The sequence below is a fragment of the Lonchura striata genome, chromosome 4A, assembly GCF_050655825.1.
Source record: "Lonchura striata isolate lonStrDom1 chromosome 4A, ASM5065582v1, whole genome shotgun sequence".
Lineage (NCBI taxonomy): Eukaryota > Metazoa > Chordata > Aves > Passeriformes > Estrildidae > Lonchura > Lonchura striata.
This window is the reverse complement of record NC_140742.1, coordinates 15,328,604-15,351,284: the sequence shown is the minus strand read 5'-3', so window position 1 is coordinate 15,351,284 and position 22,681 is coordinate 15,328,604. Positions and strand designations below refer to the sequence as shown.

General features: G+C 53.5%; 1 protein-coding gene across 8 annotated transcripts; it reads right to left on the bottom strand.

Moving 5' to 3' along the window:
- Positions 1–603: 603 nt before the first annotated feature.
- On the bottom strand, positions 604–22,434 carry OCRL (OCRL inositol polyphosphate-5-phosphatase). 8 transcript variants are annotated; one of them, XM_021547803.4, is made up of 24 exons: positions 22,382–22,434; positions 22,211–22,290; positions 21,711–21,790; positions 20,822–20,860; positions 20,289–20,399; positions 20,134–20,217; positions 19,718–19,838; positions 19,477–19,638; positions 18,499–18,600; positions 17,958–18,072; positions 16,084–16,200; positions 15,758–15,948; positions 14,295–14,406; positions 12,729–12,838; positions 11,671–11,806; positions 10,389–10,499; positions 9,934–10,099; positions 9,425–9,660; positions 5,988–6,011; positions 3,720–3,839; positions 3,393–3,477; positions 2,801–2,928; positions 2,114–2,225; positions 604–2,011 (listed from the first exon to the last, which is right to left on the bottom strand). In XM_021547803.4, exons 1-24 carry the CDS (start codon positions 22,412–22,414, stop codon positions 1,887–1,889), a joined length of 2,700 nt encoding a protein of 899 aa, XP_021403478.3. In that variant the 5' UTR covers positions 22,415–22,434; the 3' UTR covers positions 604–1,886. The 8 variants fall into 8 exon arrangements, with proteins under 8 accessions (XP_021403478.3, XP_021403480.3, XP_085426830.1 ...); XM_021547805.3 differs by having other exon boundaries at positions 20,289–20,396; XM_085570704.1 differs by lacking the exon at positions 5,988–6,011.
- Between the last annotated feature and the right edge of the window lie 247 nt (positions 22,435–22,681).

Sequence of the window (22,681 nt, the reverse complement as noted above, 5' to 3'; positions counted from 1 at the left end):
TGCCCTCCCGAGGAGGAGGATGGGCAGGCCCAGCTTTGTCCCATCTCCAGGGAGCATCAGAGCTTCCCTCTCGCTCCGGCATTTCCGCCGGCAGTGGCAGGAATGCGGTGGCCGCGGGAACAATGCCGGCACCTAGCGCTGCTCAGCTCCGTGACAGCTCGGGAGCAGCTGCCCAGGCACAGCCCTGCTCCCAAGGAGCCGGCAGGAAGCAGATGGAGATGACACCGGCCGCCATTTCCTGCGGCAGGACGTGAGGGCTTTCTCCACCATGGCTCCCCTTGCTGGCCCAGCAGGGCCTTGGGCACCAGTGCTCGGGGCTGCCAAAGCCGTGTGCCACACACGGGCACCAGCACCCTGCTGCCCCCGGCCGGACCCAGTGCCATCTCCACCACTGTGGGACGGGCACTGGGCTGCAGTGCCAGCACATCAAGGGTGCACCCAGGAGCTCATCCAGCAGGAACCAGCGGCATGGGACCCTCTGCCACTGTCCCCAGCTGTGCCCAGCCCTCAGCTGCCCCCAGAGCGAACCTGGAGCTCCAGGCAGGGCTCTGTGACAGTGCAGAACTCCATGAGGGACGGCAGGCGTGCCCTGCACAGCCCCCAGGCCTTGCACAATGGAGGTTTATTTGGAATGAACGGTTTCCCAATAAATTATGTAATTTAAAAATTTTAAGGATAAGAAAAAGGCAGAAGGGAGGGGAGCCTGCAGCAGCTCAGCCAGTGCATGGGGACCGCAGGGCCACACGACACCCTGGGCTAAGCCCAGGCACTGGCGGGGGCTCTGTGACCACAACCCCCTCCCCTTGGCTTTGGCCTCCCTCACCTGAGGCCATGTGGCCCCACAGGCCTCTTAGTGTTTCAGTGGGACAGGCCACTCTTGCATCCTCCGTCACCAGCCCCAGGGCTGTCCCCTCAGCCAGCTGAGTGTGACCCTTGCAATGCAGCCCCCCCCGGCTGCTCCTCTGGCCCCCAAGGAGCATTTGTGGCTCCTTTCACTCCCCCAAAACCTGCACCCTCTGCTAGCACCTCAGGAGGAGAGAATGGACTCCATCTAGTGGCACCGGGTGCCCCAGCCTGTCCTACCCACACACTGTCGGCTGGGCTATAGGGACAGCGGTGCCATCCTGCTCACAGTCCCATCCTGACGCACAGGACAGCCCAGGAGGAGCAGAGGGCACCTCATGGCTCTGCCTGACCCTGGTCACTGCGAGCCACCCACCTTCCTGTGTCCTCGGGGGAAGCTGGGGCAGGGAATGGAGAGGAAGGTGAGGGCAGAGTGGGGGGTGAAGGGACAGACTTGTGTGCCGTGGCCCTGAGTCCTGCGAGGGAGGGAGAGGGGAAAGGCCATGTCGAAGGGGAGAGGCCAAATGTCCAAACAACCTTCCTGGGTCAGCACGGTCCAAAGCACAGTGATGGCATCAGGGCTGGCACGGCTGTGTGGCAGAGGGTGGCACACGTCCCACAGCAGTCTGGGGTGGTGTACACATCAGCACACGTACCTGGCACTGGAGGGATGCAGTGTGCCATGGCCTACAAGAGCACCAGCTATCCCCACCCTTCTCTACAGCAGCTCTTGGGAGATGGGGGTGACACAGAGAGAAGCGTGACCTGGGGAACTGGTGGTACTGCCATGGGATGATGGGTGCTGGCACAGTGCTCGGGTATCAACAGATCCACCTGGCTCCCACGGGGAAGCCGGAGGCTCCGGAGGTGGATGGCAGTGCAATGAGCGTGCAGGTCCTCTGCAGCTGGGGTATGGCGCGGCGAGGAGGGGGAACGTCCCTTCCGACTGTAAACACGGCACTTGGAGAGCTTCGAGCCTTTACCCCTCGGAGCTGGCAGAGGCCCGGCTGGGGCGCGGCCCCGGCTTTGGCACACGGCACGAGTCACTCTTCGTCCCCGGTGAGCAGGAAGCTGTAGAGGAAGTTGATGGCACGCTGGCGGTCCTGCTGGGTCTGCCTGGCCATCAGGTTGGGTGGAGGGCGCAGGAGGAGGCTGGAGAACAGGGCGGCTGTGGAGGCAGGTAAGATCACTCACTGGTGAGGAACAAAGACCTTGGGAGGTGCAGGAAGAGGCCAGGATGGAGCGAGGGCTGCAGAGGAACAACACTCACCGATCATGGTGGCACTGACGTTGTTGTCCTCCGAGTACCTGAGCAGCTCCCGCAGGAAGGACATTAGGTACCGAAACACGTTGCGGTGGCAGCTCGGCAGCTGAACGATCACCTGCAAGGAAATGGTGTCAGGAAGCTCTCCCAGCTCCCACTGCTGCAGCCTGGGCATGTGTGGCACTCCAGGCTCCACAGCAACTTACCTTACCCACAGCCGCAGCCCGCTACTGATGGCACCTGTGGGCTGTGGCTCCTGGTGACACTGCTTCAAGGAAAGCTGTGTCACCAGGAAAAAGTCCCCAGTGCCCTGTGGCTGCTTCCTGCATAGTTTCCAGTCGGATCCCAGCTCTCACTGCCCCGAAACCTCCCCCTCTGCTCAGGGACATGCTTGACCTGGCCTGCTGCCCCGCCAGCTGTCAAGAGCCACGCACAGCCCTCCACAAAGGACAGGAATTGTAGCTTTGAGCAGTGCTCAAGACCTCAGGACCAGGGGTGGCTCACCCCTCCCTGCTCCCCATGTGCTCAGGGTGAGACAGGGCTCACTTGGGGTCTCTCTGGAAGAGCTGCCCGTTCTCCCAGAGCCACTGCCAGTCCCCAGGCAGGGAGCAGGCCCAGAGGCATGGCACAGCCCACGGCAGCAGGAGCTGCCCTGAGCCAGCAGCAGCCCCACAGGTCAGCACAGCCCCGCACCTGTCGGCACAGCCGGCTGCTGTGGGACCCCTCCAGGCACCGCTGGTACAGCTCATAGCAGATCACAGGCTCTGGCAGAGCCTCCAGGAAGATGAGGAGAGCTTCAGCCACAGAGTGATTACTGCCCGCTGGAGTGCTGGGAATCAAGGGTCATGCTGAGCAGAGAGATCCCCCCCCTCCCCAGATGCTCATCTCGCAGGAGGTCACACAAGTTCCCTGCGTAACTTCTCCTCCTCCTTTTCCTCCATTGACCCCATCCATGAAAAACACTACACTGCATTTCCCACTCTCTGGCTGCACAGGAGCTGCCTGCTCCACTAGCCCCTTCTCCAGACCCTGCTCTTCAGTATCCCAGCTCCTGCACTTGGCACAGCCCTGTAGAAGCTTCCAGAGCCCCTGGCTTCTTGGGCCAGCACAGGTTCAACTTTGAGAGAGCTTGTGAGGGGACCAGCACAGGTTCAACTTTGACAGAGGTTGTGGGGGACCAAGAGGAGCCCATCCCTGCCAGGAGCCCTGCCAGATAAAGGTGACAGACAAGCTCTCCCGAGAGTGAACTCTCCCAGCAGAGCTGAGATGCATCAGGGAAGGATACGGATTGTCTCGGGAATGCTGGTGTCCAGGCAATCAATGATCTGCTCCAGCTCTTCCTGCATGCCTGGAGTCTGGAACAGGTCCTCCTGTCAAAAACAGCACAGGGATGGTGTAAGACACCTTCCCCACAAAGGCTGAGGCACATGGTGACTGATGGCAAGTCCCAGTGAATGGTGAACCCCGGGACCCCAGCCAGTGCCTTGAGCACAGGGAAAAACCTTGCCCCGTAAACACCAAACTGGAGCTGATCTCCAGGTGTGTGTGAGGAACCAGGTCACCACGGGAGCTCCAGTGTGGCAGAGGCACGCTCCCTCACCCTCCCTCTCACCTGGTGGAGGGCATGCTTGAATAGGTGGTCCACCAAGAGCCAGATCTCCTTTGGCACCTGCAGTGGCACCTCACTTGCTTCCTGGCTGTCCAGGGAGCCCATCTGCAGGACGGATTTCTCCTGGGGAGAAAGCACACAAGGGCTCAGGGTAACCTCAGCCCTTTCTGCCTGAGGCCCTTAGTCCCTGGTAGGGAAAGCTGGGAGAGGGGAAGCAGCAGGACTCTGGGGTGCTCTTAGCCCTGACTCACTTTCACAGCACCAGCCATTGCCCCACAGGTCCTGGCTCCTCTCCCCTCTGCTGCCCCATGGAGCAACCTGCCTGCTCTCTCCAACAGCCCCCTCAGACCCCCAGGAAGTGGCTCTGGCTGCCCACGGTGCCCTGGCCCCATCCCAGCTCCCACCCTGCAGCCAACAGAGGCTGGGACCCCCAAATCCTTGTGCTGGGGGAGCTGCCACGCTGGGGAGCCCAGCCCCATCCCCACTGATCCCACACCTTCCCTGACTCCGGGGTGCTCTCAGGGCTCTGCAACTCCCCTGATTCCTGGAGTGTCTTCCTTGATTTTCCCAAGGAGAGCTCTCACTGAGTACAGGCCACCACTGTCACAGTTCCTGCTTACTCCTGTGGAGCAGCTGACGAGCTCCATGGCTTAGATGTCTCCATCACACCATGCTTTAACTGGATCCGTGTTCTTGGCTTGATTTTACTCTCACTTCACGATCATTCACGTTCCTGTGACCTCCAAGGAGGAAGCCCAGCACTCCCAAAGCACCCAGAAACCAGCACAAGCAGGAACACAACCCTGCCACCAGCAGAGGAGTCCAGAAGCCACACAGAAAGCACCTCACTCCAGCTGAGCCAACAACTGCCATGGCTGTCCCTGCAGCACACACAGCCACTGACAGCAGCCGGGGCGGCTTCCCTGCTGTGCCCACAGACATCCCCGGCTGACACAAGCCCTGGTGGCACGGGCAATAGCCCCACTTGCCACACAGCACTGCACAGCTCTGCCCTGCACAGCACCAGGTTTGACCCTGCCAGTAGATAAGGAGTCATAGCTGCATGGCTGCCTCGCTCAGCCATATGCACTGCAAGGTCGGGAAGCAGCGTGTCAGGCAAGAGCATTACAAAATTCCTCTAAGAGGGAAAGGGGGAGAGCTGTAGACCCTCTCCCAGGGCTGTGGACACTCTTCCTGGGCTGAGGCTCTTCTACAGAAACCCCCTGTGCCAGGGCAGCCCTTGGCATGACTGGGAGAGCAGTGGAGATCCCATAGAGGAGATCCCAGGTATTCAGAGAAGAGGAGAAGGCTCGAGGCGCCTCGGGGCAGAGAAGGAAGAGGAGGAGGAGGAGGAGCAGGGGAGGAGGCGGGTGCGCTTGGCCGGGCCCCGAGCGCCCTCTCCTGCCGCCTGTGAGGAAGGGAGGTACCGCCACGTCCTTCTCACGGGAAGATGCTCCCAAAAAATCCAAATTCCTCCCTTCTCCTCCGCCAGGAGGGAGTCTGTGAGCTTCACGTGGTTAAACACCCGAGCTCGATCCCCTCTTGGAGAGGGGACATTCCTTCCCTCTTCTGTGGTACTCTGCCACTGCGCTGACAGCCCAGAGAGGAACGGCTCCCTCAGACTGGGAAGCTGGTGCAGAGGCAGAGCAGGGAGAGGATGAACACCCCCAGCATCTCCCACCTGCTCTCCCAAGGAAGTTTTCCTTGCTTGGCTCCAGCACCGAGCACGGGTGCCAAGGGAAGCAGCAATCCCGCTCGGGCATCGTGGCCATCAGAGGCAGCAGCCCCAGCTCCACTGCTTGGGGAGGCACAGAAACATCCAGCTCCTGCACAAGGCCCTTCCCCGGCCTCCACAGGGACACAATCAGATGCAAGGAACAAAAGACCCGAGTTTCCCACTCCAGCCCTCTTCTCACAGGTCTGAGAAGTTCCTGTGGTGAACCCCTCCTTATGGTCAGAGGTATGTCAAAGGCTGCCAATCTTTTTTGGGAATATCCAGCATAGCTGTCAGGATCAGGAGAGTAATTTTTCCCCCCCTCAAAGCAAATTTAGTGAGCTTTAACATCGCAGTTGGGCTTGGCTCTGGGGTCACTGTGTGCTTCTCCATGCTCTCATCCAGCCCACAGCTGTGCTAAGAAGCTTTGCTGGCAGCCATGTCCCCTCTGTGCTCCCCTCCCCTTCCCTCTGCCACAGAAAATACGGGAAAAGCTCTCATTCTTTACAGACACACGACTGAGAAGCAGACTGCCACACAGCAATTGCTTGTGTTACCTTTTCTAAGAAGCTGTCTTCTTCCTGAGAGCAGCAGGAAAGAGAGGAGAGGAAAAAGTGTGGTTAAGAGGGAGAAAGCACTCTTGGATTATCTCTTGTGATTAAGCAGAAGCCTAATTTGCATTACAAGAACCCATTGAACACCAGGTCCTTCACACTTTTTGCTGACACGGCCCGAAGTTAAACCTGTGGCGAGAGATTTGCCTGCCAATTAACAACAATCCTGCTCATATGATGCACAGCCTCGTCAGGATTTCTGGAAAGCTCTCCAAGGGGCTTAGACAGCACTGTTCACTGGCCAAAAGCCAGGACATGGGCAGGTGAGATGTGTCTGCCAGAAAGGAGTTCCCTGGTCAGAATCACTGTCCCTGTGTTATTTCAGCCATCTTCCCTTGTGACCAGGCTAGAGATAAAATATTCCCTGGGCTAAATCTGTGTTTCTGAGTGTGTGGCAGCTGTGGAGCTCACAGGGCCCCTAAGCAGCTTTCGGTAGGGTCAGGGAAATGAGGGTTTGTTCTCAAACCCGGCTGCTGCTGCTGCTGCAGCCTAAGAGCATTAGCATAGCCCAGAGAGGAGTGTACCAAGCCCTCAGCATCCCCAGAGAGCCATCCCTGTACAGCCAGGGCTGGCTGGACACTGCTTGTGGGTCTGCAGGAGGAAATGGAAGCAGGCTGTCCATGCCAAATCTTGGCAGATCGACCCTTCAGGGTGGGAACAGCCCCAGTGCATTCCCAGACTGAGCTTGGAGCAGCTGCAGCTCCCATGGCACAGGGACACCAGGAGGAAAGAGCATTTCAGGGTCCCCTGTGGCCTCTGCAGTGCCTGCTTCCTCTGGAGCCTCCCTGAGTTCTCACAGAGCCACAACAGACTGTCCTCTTCCTGAGAACAGCTTGCTCTGAACAGGAGCTGGCACAGGTTTCTCTCCTGAGGCACAGGGGGAGGGACACAGTCACAGGTTTGGGAGGGCAGACAGCCACCTGCACGTTTTGTAAAGGGTGAGTCATCTCCACCTCACCCCACAACCTGAGCCTGGCTGCTCACCTCTCCACAGAACCACAGAGTGATTTGGGCTGGGAGGGACCTTAAAGATCATCTCATTCTGCTCCCCTGCCATGGGCAGGGACACCTTCCACTATCCCAGGATGCTCCAAGCCCTTCCAACACAGCCTTGGACACTGCCAGGGATCAGACAGCTCTGAGCAAACTGTGCCAGGGTCTCCCAACCCTTACAGGGAACAATTTCTCCCTAATGTTGAGCCTTCAGCACGATCTGCTCCACAAGACTCACCTGTTCCTGACAGGGGTTCTTCAAGAGGCTTTTAAAACCCAAAGGATGCCAGGAAAAAAAACAGGATGAGACACTAATAATGAAATCCCAAAGGAGAGGTGCTCAAGGGACAGCAGCCATGTCGCTGTCTGCCTCCTGGGAGAACCAGGAGAGCCATTGGCAGACAAACTGCCACCTACACGGTGCTACCTGCACCCACCTACTGGAGATCCAGTCACCTCAGCCCCTCAGTGACTGCATCTCCAGACCTCTCTCCACTGAAAATGACAAAGTCTAGCCAGGCTGAGGAAAATGCTGGAGGCAGTGAAGGATGAGCCTATGCAAGTGCAGAAGGTTCTTAACACACAGACACTGCCAGCCTCACACAGCCTGAGCAGCACCAAAACCCAAGGAACTGCACCCAAATGTTTCAGCTTGCAGGGCAGGCAGCACCAGCACCACTGATCCAGGCAGTAAGTGCTCAGCTTGGGCTGACTGCAAGGATTTCTCAGCTCAATGGTAAAATCAGAACAAAAAAACTTAAAATTTCCCCCATGTCCATAAGGAGAGCTGTGTCCCTGCTGCAGACACTGGAGCAGGTGCTCCTTGCTGATTGTTTGGCCTGCTTTATTTCTAGATGTTTCACTGAGTAACAGGAGAAGGAAATCTATACATGAAAGGAGAAGTCTCAATGGACTCTTCTTACAAATCTAACAGTGTGTGTCTGTGAGAGCAGAGCCAAGAGTCTGGGCCCAAATTTCTCTCTATCAAGCAAGAAGTTGGTGCTGAGCTGGAAAAAGCATGTGGAAAAGCAACCAAGGCCAGTGAAATGTTCCAGACCCACTTCTAAAACAAGACTGACTATAACCAAATCTTCAGAAATGTGAGGAACCTGAAGCCTGGATCAGTTGCTTTGACCTGAAGAGGCAAACAATCTATCTTGCCACCTGCATCCTGCCTAGCCTGAATAGTGTGTTAAAAAGGCAAAATTCTCCTATAAAATGGACTTCTCTGTATATTGGACTTGTGAGAAAAGTAGATATCTACAATAAAAGATGGGAACTGGAAGAGGCAGGGAGAGGCACTGGACAACTGCTAAAAGGATAAGAAAATGTGGAAACAATGGGAGTGGAGGCTGGCAAATCTACAGAGGTGAAAAAGCAGCAGCTTACTGGACAAAAAACACCTTATGTAAGGGTGAGACTGTGAGATAGGAGAGGAGAGGAAAGATATCACATGGCAGAGAGACTCAAACAATGGGGCTGAGCTTTCTGGTGGACAGAAAGAAAGGACTCTCCTGGCTGAACAAAAATAGGGACATGAACTGGCACTTGGGAGCTGCTGCACCTCACTGGAACATGGCCAGGTAAGGCAGTAAGGAGAGATGAATGAAACAAGCCTGAAAATCAGAATTACATCCCCAAAATGGGACAACCCGAGAAACAGCTGAGAGTAGCCAAAAAACAAGAGGTGACTAGGGCACCACTGAACCCTCTCTCATGTACACAATGAGCTGTGGGAGGAGGAATACTGATGCTGGGGGCTGGCATAGGGTGGGCAGAGAACAGTTTGCTGCACCACAGACAGATCTCTCCCTGATGAGCTACCTCTCACCCGAGGCATTATCTCTCACTGTGTGGTTGGTGTGGGAGGAAATGGCCAGCGAGGCTGCACCATTGCTCATTTGCTGTGTTCTTCAGCACCCCACACCCACAGCACAGACTTTCCTTCAGTCCTCCTGCTTCTGCTTGCTCCTTCCCCTGAGCAGTGGGAATGTATCCAGAAGGAAAAGGCCTCTGAGGCACTCACCATAGCAGAAGAGGCCCACATACCTTGGATGAGAGGACCCTAATCACATCTCTTATGACACCGCAGTGCCACCCAGCTGAGCCTGCCAGCACCAGTAACACCAACATGAGGTGCTAGGATCACTTTTTTGTCCCATCAAACAATATTCAGAGCCCACACAGAAAAAAGAGATAAAGTACAGGCTGTCAAAAGCCATTGGCTGTGGTAGACAGGAAGAATAAAAGAGCACCTAAAGCTCTGTGAAGTCACTCAGCTCAGAGGCAGCACAGACAACCCAACCTGCAGGTACTGCTCCTGATTTGGGATCAATCAGAAGGGAAATCAGGCTTCTCTGGGTTAGAAGAGCTGCTTCAGAACTCACCAGGTCTATGAGCTTGGTGACTGGAACTTCTCGGATGGGTCGCTTCATCCGGCACAAGGCCTCGAGCGAGGTGCCAAAGCAGCTGGGCAGGTAGGTGCCACTGATGGTCAGGAAATAATCCTTCCCTCGGTCCAGGTGCAGGACAAGAATATCCTCAATTTTATCCTCGCCGGAGTTCAGGAGGGTGACGGAGTCCTTGCTGACATACACGTCCAGGGAGATCTCCGTGCTCTCATCTGCAACACACTGGAGCTCTCAAGAACACACAGACACTCTTCAAAAGTGTCTGTGAAAGGCTTTTCTTAAATAGGCTTTCACAGATACTAAAGAAAGACTTTTCTTTAAATTGACTCCAAAAGGGATGATGGGGACAAACATACGGTAGCAGGGACAAAGGCCACACAGAAAAGACAAACAGACAGGACTGATGGCAAGGAAGGTAGGACACAGGAAATACAGGAAGGACTGAATGGAGATGGGATGGGGACGGTCTACAGCACTACACTCACCTGGCTCCAGGTAACCTTCACAAGGCTCGGCCCGAAGCCATGGCTTGCAGTAGTGTCTGTCATTGAGCTTTGGGATGAAGGAGAAGTGACAGGTGACCTGCCCATTATTGGTAATCTGGAACTTCTGTTTCTGCAGCTGACGGAACTTCACGTTCTCAAACTCAAACTGCAGAGCAAAAAGAAATCAAGTGATATTAGTGGCCAGGATATGACCCATGGCCAGCCCCCCACAGACTCTGCAGTGGCCCCTCAAGGCTGAGAGGAGCCCACCTAATGCAGAATTCCTCACAGAAGTCCTGCCATGAAGCCAATACAACATGTCCTCACTAACCCAATTCCTGATCATAAGATAGAGTTCTATTTTCTATAATCCAGTTCATTGAAACAAAGTCTTTGAAAGAAGTTCTGGCACTGCTGTGTTTGGGCAGTGACAGTGATCCCAGTTTCATCCTCACCTCTCTCCTGCTCAGCTCCAGTGAAGGAAGGAAGTCATTCTCCATCCTGTCCATGATACGAACAATGTCTTCAAACAGCTTCCGATACTTCTGCTCATCCACAACCTTCACCTGTGGGAGACAAAAAACACTCAACGAAACTTCTGACTGGCTTTCACAGGAACTCTCTTGATCATGAGCAAACTGCAGAAGTGAATTATTTCTCTAAGCACTTGCTTCTGTAGCTGCAAGGCTGAGTTCACACACACGTGTGCAGTCCCAAGCTGTGTCTGCAGCTCTACACAGATTTCACCCCTGCAGGAGTTACCAGGTGTTACTGGGCACTGGTCACACAACTGGATCACTGGAGGCAACCTCTGTGAGACAGCATTGGCATGCTGCAGCATTTCTCATGATTCTCCAGAGGGAAAGGAGAAAGGCTTTTTTTTAAATAGACTCAGCCTATTATACTCAGTGCAAGTGAGGCACACATGAGGTGCCATGTCTGGTTTGGGGCTCCCCAGTACAAGAGAGACATGGGGCCCCTGGAGTGGGGCCAGCAAAAACTACAGAGATGCTGAAGTGCCTGGAGCATCTCCCTTACAGGGAAAGACTGAGGGAGCTGGGGCTGTTCACCCTCAAGAGGAGACAGAGCTGAGAGGGGTTCTCAGCCCTGTCTGTTCCTGTCTGCAGGGAGAGCTCAGAGCAGGGCCCAGGCTCTGCTCTGTGGAGCCCAGCAATGGAACAGGAGGAATGGGCAGGAACTGATCCCAAGAAGTTTCACCTGAACACAAGGAAGAGCTTCTTCACTGTGTGGATGAGAGAGCACTGAAATGGTTTTCCCAGAGAGGCTGTGAAATCTCCCTCAGTGGAGAGTCCAGAACTGCCTGGACACAATCCTGTGCCATGTGCTCTGTGATGGCCCTGCTGGAGCAGGGAGATGGGACCCAACAACCCACTGTGGTCCCTTCCAACTTGACCCATTCTGTGACCTGAGCCACCCAGGGAGCAGGAGGCAGCAAAAAACACCCAGGTTTGAACCGGATGACACATCTGAGGCAGCACAGGTACAGCTGGGTCCAGGCTGCTGCTGTGTCTCCATGTGGAGCAGGGAACAGTGGGACTCACCCATTCCAGTGCTGCCAGATGCAGCACACCCACAGCAGGCATGCCTCATCTGGGTTCATCTGTCCTCTTGCAACAGCCTCAGCAGATGTGCCCTGACTCCATCACTGCCTCCCACAGTAATGCCTGGAATGCCTGGCAGTGCTGGGATCCTGCCCCAACAAACACACGAACCTACCCCGATGCAGAACAGGGCACTGACAGGCTTGTGGTCACTGGTCTTGAGCTCCATGTGCCCGCAGTACCGGAGCTGACTGACGTTCCCTCCTCTCCAAAGGATCCGATCACACCACGCTGGCACACGGCACTTCCCACTACAAAGAAAAACAGGTTACCAGGGGAATCCAACAATCCTGTCCAAGCTGTTCCTCTGTGCAACAAGGCAGTTCCCTCCACCCATATCATCACAGCAGTGACAGGATGAACTCCTATCACTTACCCCAACTTGAATTCTGTTATTTCTTCTGCTCTCTCCCCCGTTCCCAATACAGCAGATAAAATTCCCATCCTTTCCAGTACCAGCAAACAAAATAACCCTCAGTCGAGCCCATTTCCACAGCCTGAACCATGTGTGCTGTGACCCAATCTGCATGACTTGTGCTGCCAGACCTTTCTGCCCACAGTCCAACCCATCGCTTATTGTTTCCGCTATGGAAAGTCTACTCGGTGATTATTATTATGTTGTGAAGCCTGAATCCTGGGTTATCCTTCTTCAGCTTAACTACTGTGATGATTCATAAACATGCCAAGTCAAATTCAATCACTACATGGTCTGAAAGTCCTTCTTAGGAGTTTCTCCCTTCGGAGCAGCCCCTGCAGCAGATGCAGCCATGTCTGTGGGAGGCACCAAGCAGGAACCACAATTGTTATCACAGTGCAGCCACCCTGTGGGTGTGCAAGTCAGGGGACAGGGTGACTCAGAGAGCCTGTTTCCTTAGCTCTATGATTCCTTTTTTATACTGTTTGCCTGTCCCTGGTAATAGAAAAAGCCCCCAGTGCTGAGTGACCTGAGCTCACACTTCACCTGCCTTCATCCAGTGGGATCAGCAGCTACAGAGGTTTAAGGGATGTGCCTGGTCAACGTACACAGGGGCTGCTTATTGCAGAAAGCAGGAAAAAAGGGAAGGCCAAACTAACACTGACAGGTATGCACAGTTCTAAGCAGCAGGAAATCATGTTTTGTGAGAAAATGCATTTTATGTCATAGATAAATACACCCAGCTGCAGCCAATGTACCTGGAGTCCCAGCGATCTGTTTTAGAGTCATATTTATACGTGGGGATGAAGTTAATATCTCCCTCCATGAAATCTGCAAATGCTTTCTTCTGAGTGCGCTGAATATTCAGCTAAAGCAGAAAAGAAAACTTTAAAAAAAAAAAAAAAACAAACCAAACCCAAAAACCCCTCCCTTACCACAGCAGTGTTAGAGAGCAGATCTACAGGCAGAGCAACCATGGCCTGTGGCCATTCTGTGGGATTCACAGACACCCCCAAACTGCCTTTCAGACCTCACACCTTTAACACACAAGGGAAATATTTTCCAAACAGACCGAGTACAAATTGGCATGGTACTGCTCACCTGACCATGCAGGCAGCATCAAGCAAGAGTTAAGGGAAATATTAATTACTAAACGCTTTCATCAGTTTTCAGGCTTAAGATTGCCATCATTAGTCATTCCCCAACAATAATTTTAGCAAGAGCCTCCATGATTGCACTTGCCTGACAACCTGACACCACCCTCCTTTTCTCCTTGCCTCTTCTGCAAAACCTCCTGGATGTTTTCCTCAGTAAGACCTAAGCTACAGCTGTTTCCTGAACAAAGCTTTGTAGTACAGCAAAAAAATGAGATACAGAGTACAATCAGCCAAATTTACTGTTAAACTGTGTCAGAGGTGATACTGCACCACTGCTGTTTATATTTCCTGAGTGCAACCCTTCACCTGAAGGGCACCTGCCACCAGCTTCCGTGTGCTGCAGGGAAGTGCCGAGCAGGGAAGGCGACAGCACAGAATTCAGGTCAAACTGGCTGAGCAGATTTGGACTCCAAATCAATACCTCTTTCACAACACTGATCACAGCAGCTTTTGCTGTTGTTACAAATCTCTGTGTTCAGCTTGTAGTTTGTATTTAAGAGAGAACTCCTGCACTGAGACTCAGACACACATAGTGACTGCCTGAGTTACCCAGTTACCCCAGGATGGACAATCTGGTTTTAGGGGGATGTTGCAACCAGCACACCCAGAGCTCTGTCAGAGTCCAGTGTTTGTGTCTGTGTCCAGACCCTTACTGCAGATTGCCATGGAATTATGTAGGTTGGAAAAATCCTCCAAAACCATTGAGTCCAACAGTTCCTCCAGCACTGTCAAGGCCCCAACTAACCTATGTCCCCACGTGCCACCTCTACATGTCTGTTAAATCCCTCCAGGAATGGGGACATCACTGCCATGGGCAGTCTGTGCCATTGCTAGAGAGCATTTTCCATTAAAAAATATTTCCCTAATATCCAGCCCGAAGCTCTCCTGGCACAACTTGAGGCCATTTCCTCTTGTCCTGCCAGTTGTTACCTGGGAGAAGAGACCAACCCTGACCCAGCTGCACTGTTCTCTAGGGAGTTGCAGAGAGTGAGAAGGTCCCCCTGAGCCTTCTTTTCTCCAGGCTGAGCCCCCCCCAGCTGCTCCTCATCAGATTTGTGCTCCAGCCCCTTCCCCAGCTCCATGGCTGCCAGCTCCTCCCTAGCAGAGGCACATTCCAATCCAAGATGACCTCCCAGGGATGGGGAGAATGTGAGTAAATTCACTGACCTGGTCGTAAGTCAGCAGCTTCTGAAGTTCATTCTTGCTGATGAGATTCTTCACTTCACTGGCATCCAGCAGACACAGCCTGTAGTTCAGGTCTCCCAGCCAGATAACAACGCTGCAAACAAAGATACACAAACAATCATGGAATGGTCTGGTCTGGAAATGAGCTTAAACCTCATCTTGTTCCAGCCCCCTGCCATGGGCAGGGACACTTTTCACTATCCCAGGTTGCTCCAAGCCCTGTCCAACCTGGCCTGTAAGAATTCCAGGAATGGAGCAGACACAGCTTCTCTGGGCAGCCTGTGCCTGGGCCTCAGCACCCTCACAGGGAAGAACTCTGGGAGCAGATCAGCAGTCAACAGCTCCCCTTTTGAAACCACATTAAAGCTGAGACATGTGGAAGACAAAAAGGATACATTAAAGACTGAGTCCAACAGCAGAAATTTCTAGTGACAACAGATGCTACAGGACTAAATCCATCTCCTTTGGAATTCCCCAAAGACTGAAAACTTGGTTTAGTAGGAGATAATGCATTTGTCTCAGTGTGAAAAAAGCCAGAGGAACAGCACTGACTCTAATGAAGCAAGACCAGTGTTCACACAAAATCCAGCTGGTGTTGAGGCTCTTCTCATGTTAAGAAGAGGGTCATGGTGGAGGCTCATTAAGTGGAGCCAGGCTCTCAGCCAGCAGGACAGGTGAGGCATCTGTATCTTCAGGGTTATCCCTCATGTGACACCCTGCTTTTACCTGTTGGTTTTTCACTGCCTTTCCTTCAACCAGAGCAGACCACCTACTGAGCCAAGACCACCTGATGCACCATTTCAAGGAGCAGAATTAGGTTCCTGGAGTTTACACCCTTCTGGATATTGTTTCCCATCCCTGCTATCAGCCAACTTCACCAGCACCTGCTCCCACCCTGCTCCTCTCCAGGCCTACAGCCTTCTTGCTATCAGCAGCTGAAGAAACACTTATGGGACTCACTCTTTACTCCATAAAGGTTTAATTTAAAGATTAAAATTTAAACCTCTTGCTAGTACCAAAGCTCTTCCTGTTTATAGTCAAACCTCAACATTTCCATTAGTGGATTATCAAGGATAATCTAATATCTGAAGTTTTTTTTCTGTACTAATCCACTCTACATTTTTTGGTTTTTAAACGGTTTAAGCATTCATTACAGAAGTACCAACCATTTGTATTCTGTTTAGGTACCAACCATTTGTATTCTGTTTAGGCCTGCTGGAAAGGAAGTTATACACAAATCCAAGGACAGGGACACTGGGAACAGGGTGCACGAGGCACTGCAACAAGGAGGTGACCAGTTTGTCTGCAGGAACTGCAGCACACCACAGCCCTTGGGATGTCAAATTATTTTATTAAGCCAGAAAACTTAACTGCACCAACAGGAGGTTTGATGCAGATCTGACTTGGGATACTCAACACCACTGCCAAGGGGGGGGACAACTCACTCGTGCTTCATGATGTTGAGCTCAGACAGGCAGTCTGAGCTGGGGATCAGGAAGCTCATCCGGGCACAGATGTCCTTGTAGTCCTGGTTTCGGCGCTCAAAGTCCTCCACGTGGGCAGCCAGGTGGGAGTTGACGACACAGAAGGTGGTGTTGTGGAACATGAACCTGATGGCCACACCACCCTTGTTGCCCTAGGGACAGGAGGGACCAGTGGGGTTGGAGCAGGTGGCAAGTGAGGGGACTGGGATGGCACAGGTGAACCAAACCAGCCTGTGCCACTTTTTGCATGGATACAGGGAAGCAACAAGCTGGCCTTGGTGACTCACCATCTTTCCCATGACTCCTGTGCCCACAGACTCTGTCACAACCTCTCTGATATTGCTCAGATGATCCTTCTTAGCAAATATGAGCAACATCATCCCAACCAGGCGGACCATTTGCACCTGCAAAAATAAACAGGATCCTGAATTCCCAGAGAGGCAGTGGGACACACAGTTCTGATCTGCTCTGCCTGATGCTCTGCTGCTCTGGCTCTCCCTCTTCCTCATGTTCTCTACTCAATCCCTAATTGCAACAATAGAACCCAAAGGGTCTCCTGTCCACAGCAGGTTCTCCTGTCCACAAGGTTCTTGGGGTCCACCTGTCACTCCCCAGGAGCTGTAAGCAGTGCTGAGCCCACTGCATTCCCTACTCTGGTCCCTCCCTACAACAGGGTGGGCAAAGAGAAACTGAATGAATGCCCAGCAAGTTTGTGACTCAGGTCTCAGCCCTTGCTGTGCTCTAAGCAGCACAAGCAGAGAAGGCGGCAGGTGCAGTGGGAGTCAGAGCCCACCTGGGCATACTGTGGGCTCCAGTGCAGAGGGGAATGGACAGAGATGTTCCTATTTCCCTGAGGCAGACGTGCCTGAGGCATGGGGCAGCAAAAGGCATCTCTGAGCTACACAGACTGACTCATTCTCAGGAAATACTCATTCCCTGAAGCCAAGGGCCTCTCTGGATCTGAGCAGATATCTGCTTCCACAGAGCTCAGCCCACAGAGGCTAACACCATTCTCATGTGCCCTGTCCCAATGGGGACCTCAGGTCTTCTGCTGATCTTTTATGTGTGCTAAGCCAACACTGCCCAGTCTGTGACCTTCCTGCACCTCCAAAAGTGGTATCACCCCTCTGAAACAGTGCCATCACCACTCTGAAACAGTGACAAGGCCTCACCTGCTTGAGCACAGTCTGCATGCTCACCTCCATGCACAGAAACATTCACATGTGTTGGGATTAAGCCTATGGAGTGAGGAAAGAAGCTGAGAGCAGAGAATTTGGCTGCAAGAGCCCAGCACCCAGTCTGCTCTGCAGGAGCAGAATTTGCAAGTGACCACAAGCCTTATCTACAGCTTCAGCCACTTCCTCCTCCTGCAGCCATATCCTGTGTTCTCCCTTTCACTAAGGTGGGAGAAATTCACCCGAAACTAAAGAGAAGCAAAGGGAGGAGAGGGAGCAGGAGCCTCTCTGCAGTTCGAGCCCTGACTCCTGGCTCTTCTTGATAGGTCTCAGTTCAGCAAGACACTCTATTCCCTGCTTCATTTCCTGTAACACCTGCTCAGAGCAAACAGTATGGGGTGTGACAGCAAACACACAAGCTAACGAAGAAAGGGAATCCCATTTGTGTATTCAGAACTTGTCCCTGCAGCAGAAAGGTTTGTCACAGCAGAGATAAAACCAATGTCTTGCTCTAAACCAGCCAGAACAAAGTCCTGCTGCCACAGCTGAAGCAATTCTGACTCAAGGCAGCAGCATCTGGAAGACTTCACTTCATAAATCATCTCATTCCTTTGGGGAAAAGCTATTCATTTAATTTACCAGCTCAGGACACACTTGGCTTCTATAGTACAAGATGTCAAAGTAATATAGGTAGAGAATTTGAACCTGCTGCTTCCCTTACACTCACCTCCTATTTGATAAAGGTATTGTAGTCCCCACCTTTATAAATGTCTACTTCAAAGCACAGTATTTCCTGCAACTGTGGTGCAGAAACAGACTCTCCAGATTGAACTTGACACATGCCCACGCATGCACATGCCCAGTACCCCCCTTGGTTTCTCCAAGCCTTGCTCCTTGAATAGGGAGGAAAAGGGCAGCCCTTTTCCTTTTTCCTTCCCATCATGCCAGCTCCATGACAAGCCCCCATACCACTGAGCAGAACTCACTTTCTTGTATTTGGCCTTAGGGTGCAGGGACCTCTCCACAGCAGACAGCCACTCCTGCTCCTTTGTAGAATCCAAGTAGAAAAAAGCCTCCGTGCTGAGGTCCAGCTCCTGGAACCTGGAAACCCAAGAGCTTAGCACCTCCAGTCTTCCTGCACATCCCCCTCTTCCTACAGAAATGTGAAACCTCCAGCAACAGCCCTTGGAGGAACGGCTCCTTATGGCCACTTGCTAAATAAAGCAGTAGAATTCCCCCATAGTGCCTTTGAGATCCTACCCCAAACCCCCCAGCAGCCCTTTCCCTGAGAAACACTTTAGGCAGAGGACAACGAGTGAGCTCTGCAGATAAAATCTGTATTTCTAGCTCTTCAGGAAAATCTATTATGTCATGCTAGCTTTGTACAACCTGATCCTCTGCCTCATCCAATAGCTTTTTGCCCTCAGACGGCCCCTGTGTGCCACAGCTCAGCTCTGTGCAGCCTCTGAGAGCACAACAGGAACCTAAACCCAAGCCAGTCCTCCTGGAGCCCCTGCAGCTGCTCACCCGATGCAGTAGAAATCTGGGGGCTCCATGTCATACGCCAGCCATGGGGTCAAGTAGCTGTCAGGAGACTGCCCATTCACATTCCAGGTTCCCACAAAGAACCTACAACACAAAAGCAGCTGAGCTGTTAGAAACACCATGAAAATCACAGCAGCACAACAGTGTTCTGGCTGGAAGCACACACTGTGAGCTGTCCCTACATGGGGCAATGACTGCCATGGGGGAACTGAAAGTCACAGAATCACTGAGGTCGGAAAAGACCTCCAGGATCACTGAGTCCAACCTGTGCCCAATCCCCACCTTGTCACCCAGCCCAGAGCACTGAGTGCCACATGCAGGCATTCCTTGCACACCTCCAGAGATGGGGACTCTTCCCTGTGCAACCCCTTCCAATGCCTGACCACCCCTTCCATGAAGAAATTCCTCCTGGTGTCCAACCTGAACCTTTCCTGCAGCAGTTTGAGGCCATTTTCTTTTGTACTCTCCCTTGCTCCCTGGGAGCAGAGCCCAACCCCCCGGCTACCCCCTCCTGTCAGGGAGCTGGGGAGAGCCAGAAGGTCCCCCTGAGCCTCCTCTTCTCCAGGCTGAGGCTTCCCTGATCCCTCAGTCACTCCTTCAAAATTCTCCCAGGCTTGGCTCACTCCCAGTGACAGTCCCCTGAGTAAGGCATTCCACCAGCAAACATCTGGCTCTTTGAACATCACGTCACGAGGGGCAACACCATGACACTATGGTGGGACCTCAGTCTTCACTCTTTCTGCCCACCTGCCCCAGCCCTACCAAGGCTCACGATATCTGACACACGCAGAGAGAAGACAAAAGGAGCAGCTGTCCCATGGACATGAGACTTCTGGGCTGTACCATCCTCACTGGCCACTTGAGCTGCAACCCCTCACCAGCTACCAGGGTCCAATCCTGGGTGAGATCCAAGCTCACAGGAGAGATCCTGCAGCTCTGTTCTTCCCTCCCAGGTCTCACCTGAAGTTGTGCAGGTTGATGTAGGCCTTCTCCCTCTTGGCCAGCACATGTTTGATGAGCCCCTCTCTCTGCCCCGACTGTGTGCTGGGCAAAAAGATCTTGCGCATCGTGTTGGTCACCTTGGGCTGGTCTCTGGATGTGCTTTCTCTCTCCCGGTGAAATCTAGGAAGGAAGCAAGAGCAGCACTAGAACTAGTTCTGATGTCTAGGAAGAAAAGTAAAAAAGGGAACAGATCCCTTACTGTTTATTCTGAGGGACAGGAGGAGGTGGGGGTTCCCGTCGAGATCCCGTCTGGTGGTTTTGCATGTTTCTTTTCTCTTCTAGGCTCAGAGTGTTGAAGTCATCCTCAAACCCCAGAGCTCCTGTAATGAAAAATCCAAGAAAAACACCCTGAGAAACAATCTGAAACAGCTCAGATCAAGAAGGAAAAAATGTAACCAAAAAACCAAACTAGAGTAGGAATACATCAACTGTGTGACCCTGGAAATGGGAGAAAGGGGCACTAACCACAAGGCAAGGCAGGAAGCTCAACATACACAAACCAAGGGTGAAAATAGCACTCAGGAAGGAATTAACAGACAAGGAAGCATGGCCAGACCCAGATCCTACCCTTGGCACCCCAGAACTGCACAGGCCCCGGAGCAAAGTCAACTGTACCTGGAGATAGACCTGTAAGGCTCTTCTCCACCTGATGCCAAATGGCTGAGTCCTTAGGTTCAGGAAGAGATGCTTTCAGGTGGGCTGGAAAAAATCCATCCCTGTCAGTCACTGCTGGCAGAGGATTTCACATGCACAGGGGAGACTCTGCTCACCTTCCTGTATGCTCTGCACTTCTGACAGGAATCCCAAGCAGCGCTCCTCGTCAGGGATCTCAAAGAGCCGCTCCGGCGCCTCGTCACCCTGGATCCGGACCTTGCAGCCTGCTTCAAACACACTCACTGAGTCAGCCCAGGCTGCCTCAGAGCCCCCAGGCTTCCCACCCAGCTTCCAGGTGTTTGTTTTGGAAACCTGCACCTCCCTGCACTTCTGAGGTCCCCCCACACTGCTTGGGATATCCCCAGCACATTATCCTGGCTTTAGGAATCCTCCCTACTGCAATTTTGAAAACAAGAGCTCTAAAAGCAGGAAAATAACTGCAAACATTTTGACCATTTGCATTTCAAACCTTGTCTGTCATGACAAGCCAGTGTCTCACAGAGCCAGATGACAATGTCAGAGGGAAAACAATCCCTGTTTGAGCAGAGGACAAACACAGAGCCTGGGGGAAGACTGGAAGGCAAAACAAGCACCAGTGGCTGTTCCATGACAGGACCTTTAGCTGCACCACTACCCTTATGAAACTTACTGTTTGTAGCTATATCAATCAGCAGAGTTTCTTCTGCCTCTAGAAAAGAGAAAAACATGATCAGTAGAGCTGACGCTGGATGCTGCAGTAATTGAAGACTCATATAATTACACTGCCTGCTGCCAGCCATGAGAGAGTCCTAACAGGAACAAAGAGCTCTAATTTACATCTGTACATTCCTAACGGTTCTGGCAGAGAGAACCTGGACAGTCACCTCCCAGCAGGGAGATTCCCATCACACAGTTCTCATACATCTGGCTGGTTTTTCCCCATCAGTGCAGCTACTTCAGGAAAGACCAACTTGACAAGGAACTTCAGAGCTTCTCTACAGAGCAAAATCAGGGGCAGAACATCCTGAACTGCACACAAGGGAATGAGTAAATTCAGGAAAAAGGACTTTTACTCCTTACAAAGATTTGACCCAGGGCCACTTACTGCTATTTAAGTTCTTCCAAAACAAGGCCTAAAGCCCTTCCTCATTCAGCACGTGGGATGCTGAGAGCTTGGTAGACCTTAGGAAGTTTAGATGTAAACATGCAGGCAAAAGCAACAGCTCCCAACTCTTGGCATAGCAGAGAAGTCTGAGAGACCGACACCAGCAGACAGCAAATTCCAGACCCTGAAACCAGATGCTGCATGTGTTGGCTCTGTGTGATGCCAAGCACACCACGCACTGGAGCCAGCCAAGTTCCTCACAAGTTCATGCTGACATGGAATGACAACCTGCTTGAATGAGGAACAAGGGGATGCCATAAAATGTGACTTGCTGCTTCACAGAGAAAGGATTCAATCCGCTGTGGCTCAGGAGACAGGTCAGGAAACACCATTAAATTTAAGGTTTGTGGATCAACAGCAGGGGATTCTCGACCTTCCCCCCAGCAGTCAGTACCTTGCACACACTTAAAACGGCTGTTGATGGGAATATAATCCGGATCAGAGTTTTCTTTCTCCTGGGAGCGAATAACCACCCTGCAGACAGAAGGAAGGCTTGTAAAAACCCGGCAGGAACGCACACAAACAGGAGCTGTGTGTACAGAGACACAACGTTTGATTTTTATCGCTAAGCTTCTGGGGCAGGAGTTGAAAAAGGCAACGAAGGTGAGACCGTGCAGGACGCGGATACCCCGGGGGAGAAGGAAGAGCTGCTGAAGTCTCGCTGCCACGGGGCAGGTCCAACACCGGGCTGGCAGCGGCTCTGGTTACCGGGGGAGCATCGGGGAGCCGGGAAGGCACCTCCGGAGCGCCGGTCCCGCGGGGTGAGGGGACCGGCCGGGGGAGCACGCAGGGATGCCGAGAGTCACGGCTGTGGCAGCTGGGCGCGGAACCGAGCCCCGCCGCGGCGGCACCGAGCGAGGCGAGCCGGGCCCCGCCGCGCTCGCACTCACTCACCCGTAGCGGCCGGCCCGCCGCTCCAGGCCGAGCACGCACGGCTCCCGCCGCCCGGCCCGCACCTCCGCACCAGCAACGCTCTTGGCCGCAGTTAAGAAAACCTCCGGTCACCGGCCTGCCCCGCCCCACCGCGGCCCCCCGCCCGCCCGGCCCGCCGCGCGCGGTGGATACGAGCAGGCCGCGGCCCGCGGCGCGCGCCTCCATGGCAGCGCTCGCCCTCCGCCGGCTCCGCGCTGCGCACGGCCGCGGAGCGCCGCGCCGCCCGCCGCCGCGCCCCCTGCTGGCGGGAGGTCCCGCCGCCCGCGCCCGTGACCGGGAGTGCGCCGGGGGCGGGCGGACTTGTGGATCTGCCGGGCTCCCCCTGGATGTCCCACACCTCGCTTCCCACCGCGCGGCGGGAAAGGGACCGGCCGGGACCGGAGCTCGTCCCGGTGTTTGCCCCGACCCGCGAGGAGGCGCGGGCAGCGCTCG

Bases quoted from the DNA above. Each gene is read 5' to 3' on its own strand.
- OCRL (XM_021547803.4), bottom strand. From the start codon at position 22,414: ATGGAGGCGCGCGCCGCGGGCCGCGGCCTGCTC. The intron at 16,201-17,957 runs GTGAGTTCTGCT...TTATTTTTGCAG, and splicing joins CTAAGGCCAAATACAAGAAA to GTGCAAATGGTCCGCCTGGT. The intron at 10,100-10,388 runs GTGAGGATGAAA...TTTGCTCTGCAG, and splicing joins TGGAGCTGAGCAGGAGAGAG to TTTGAGTTTGAGAACGTGAA.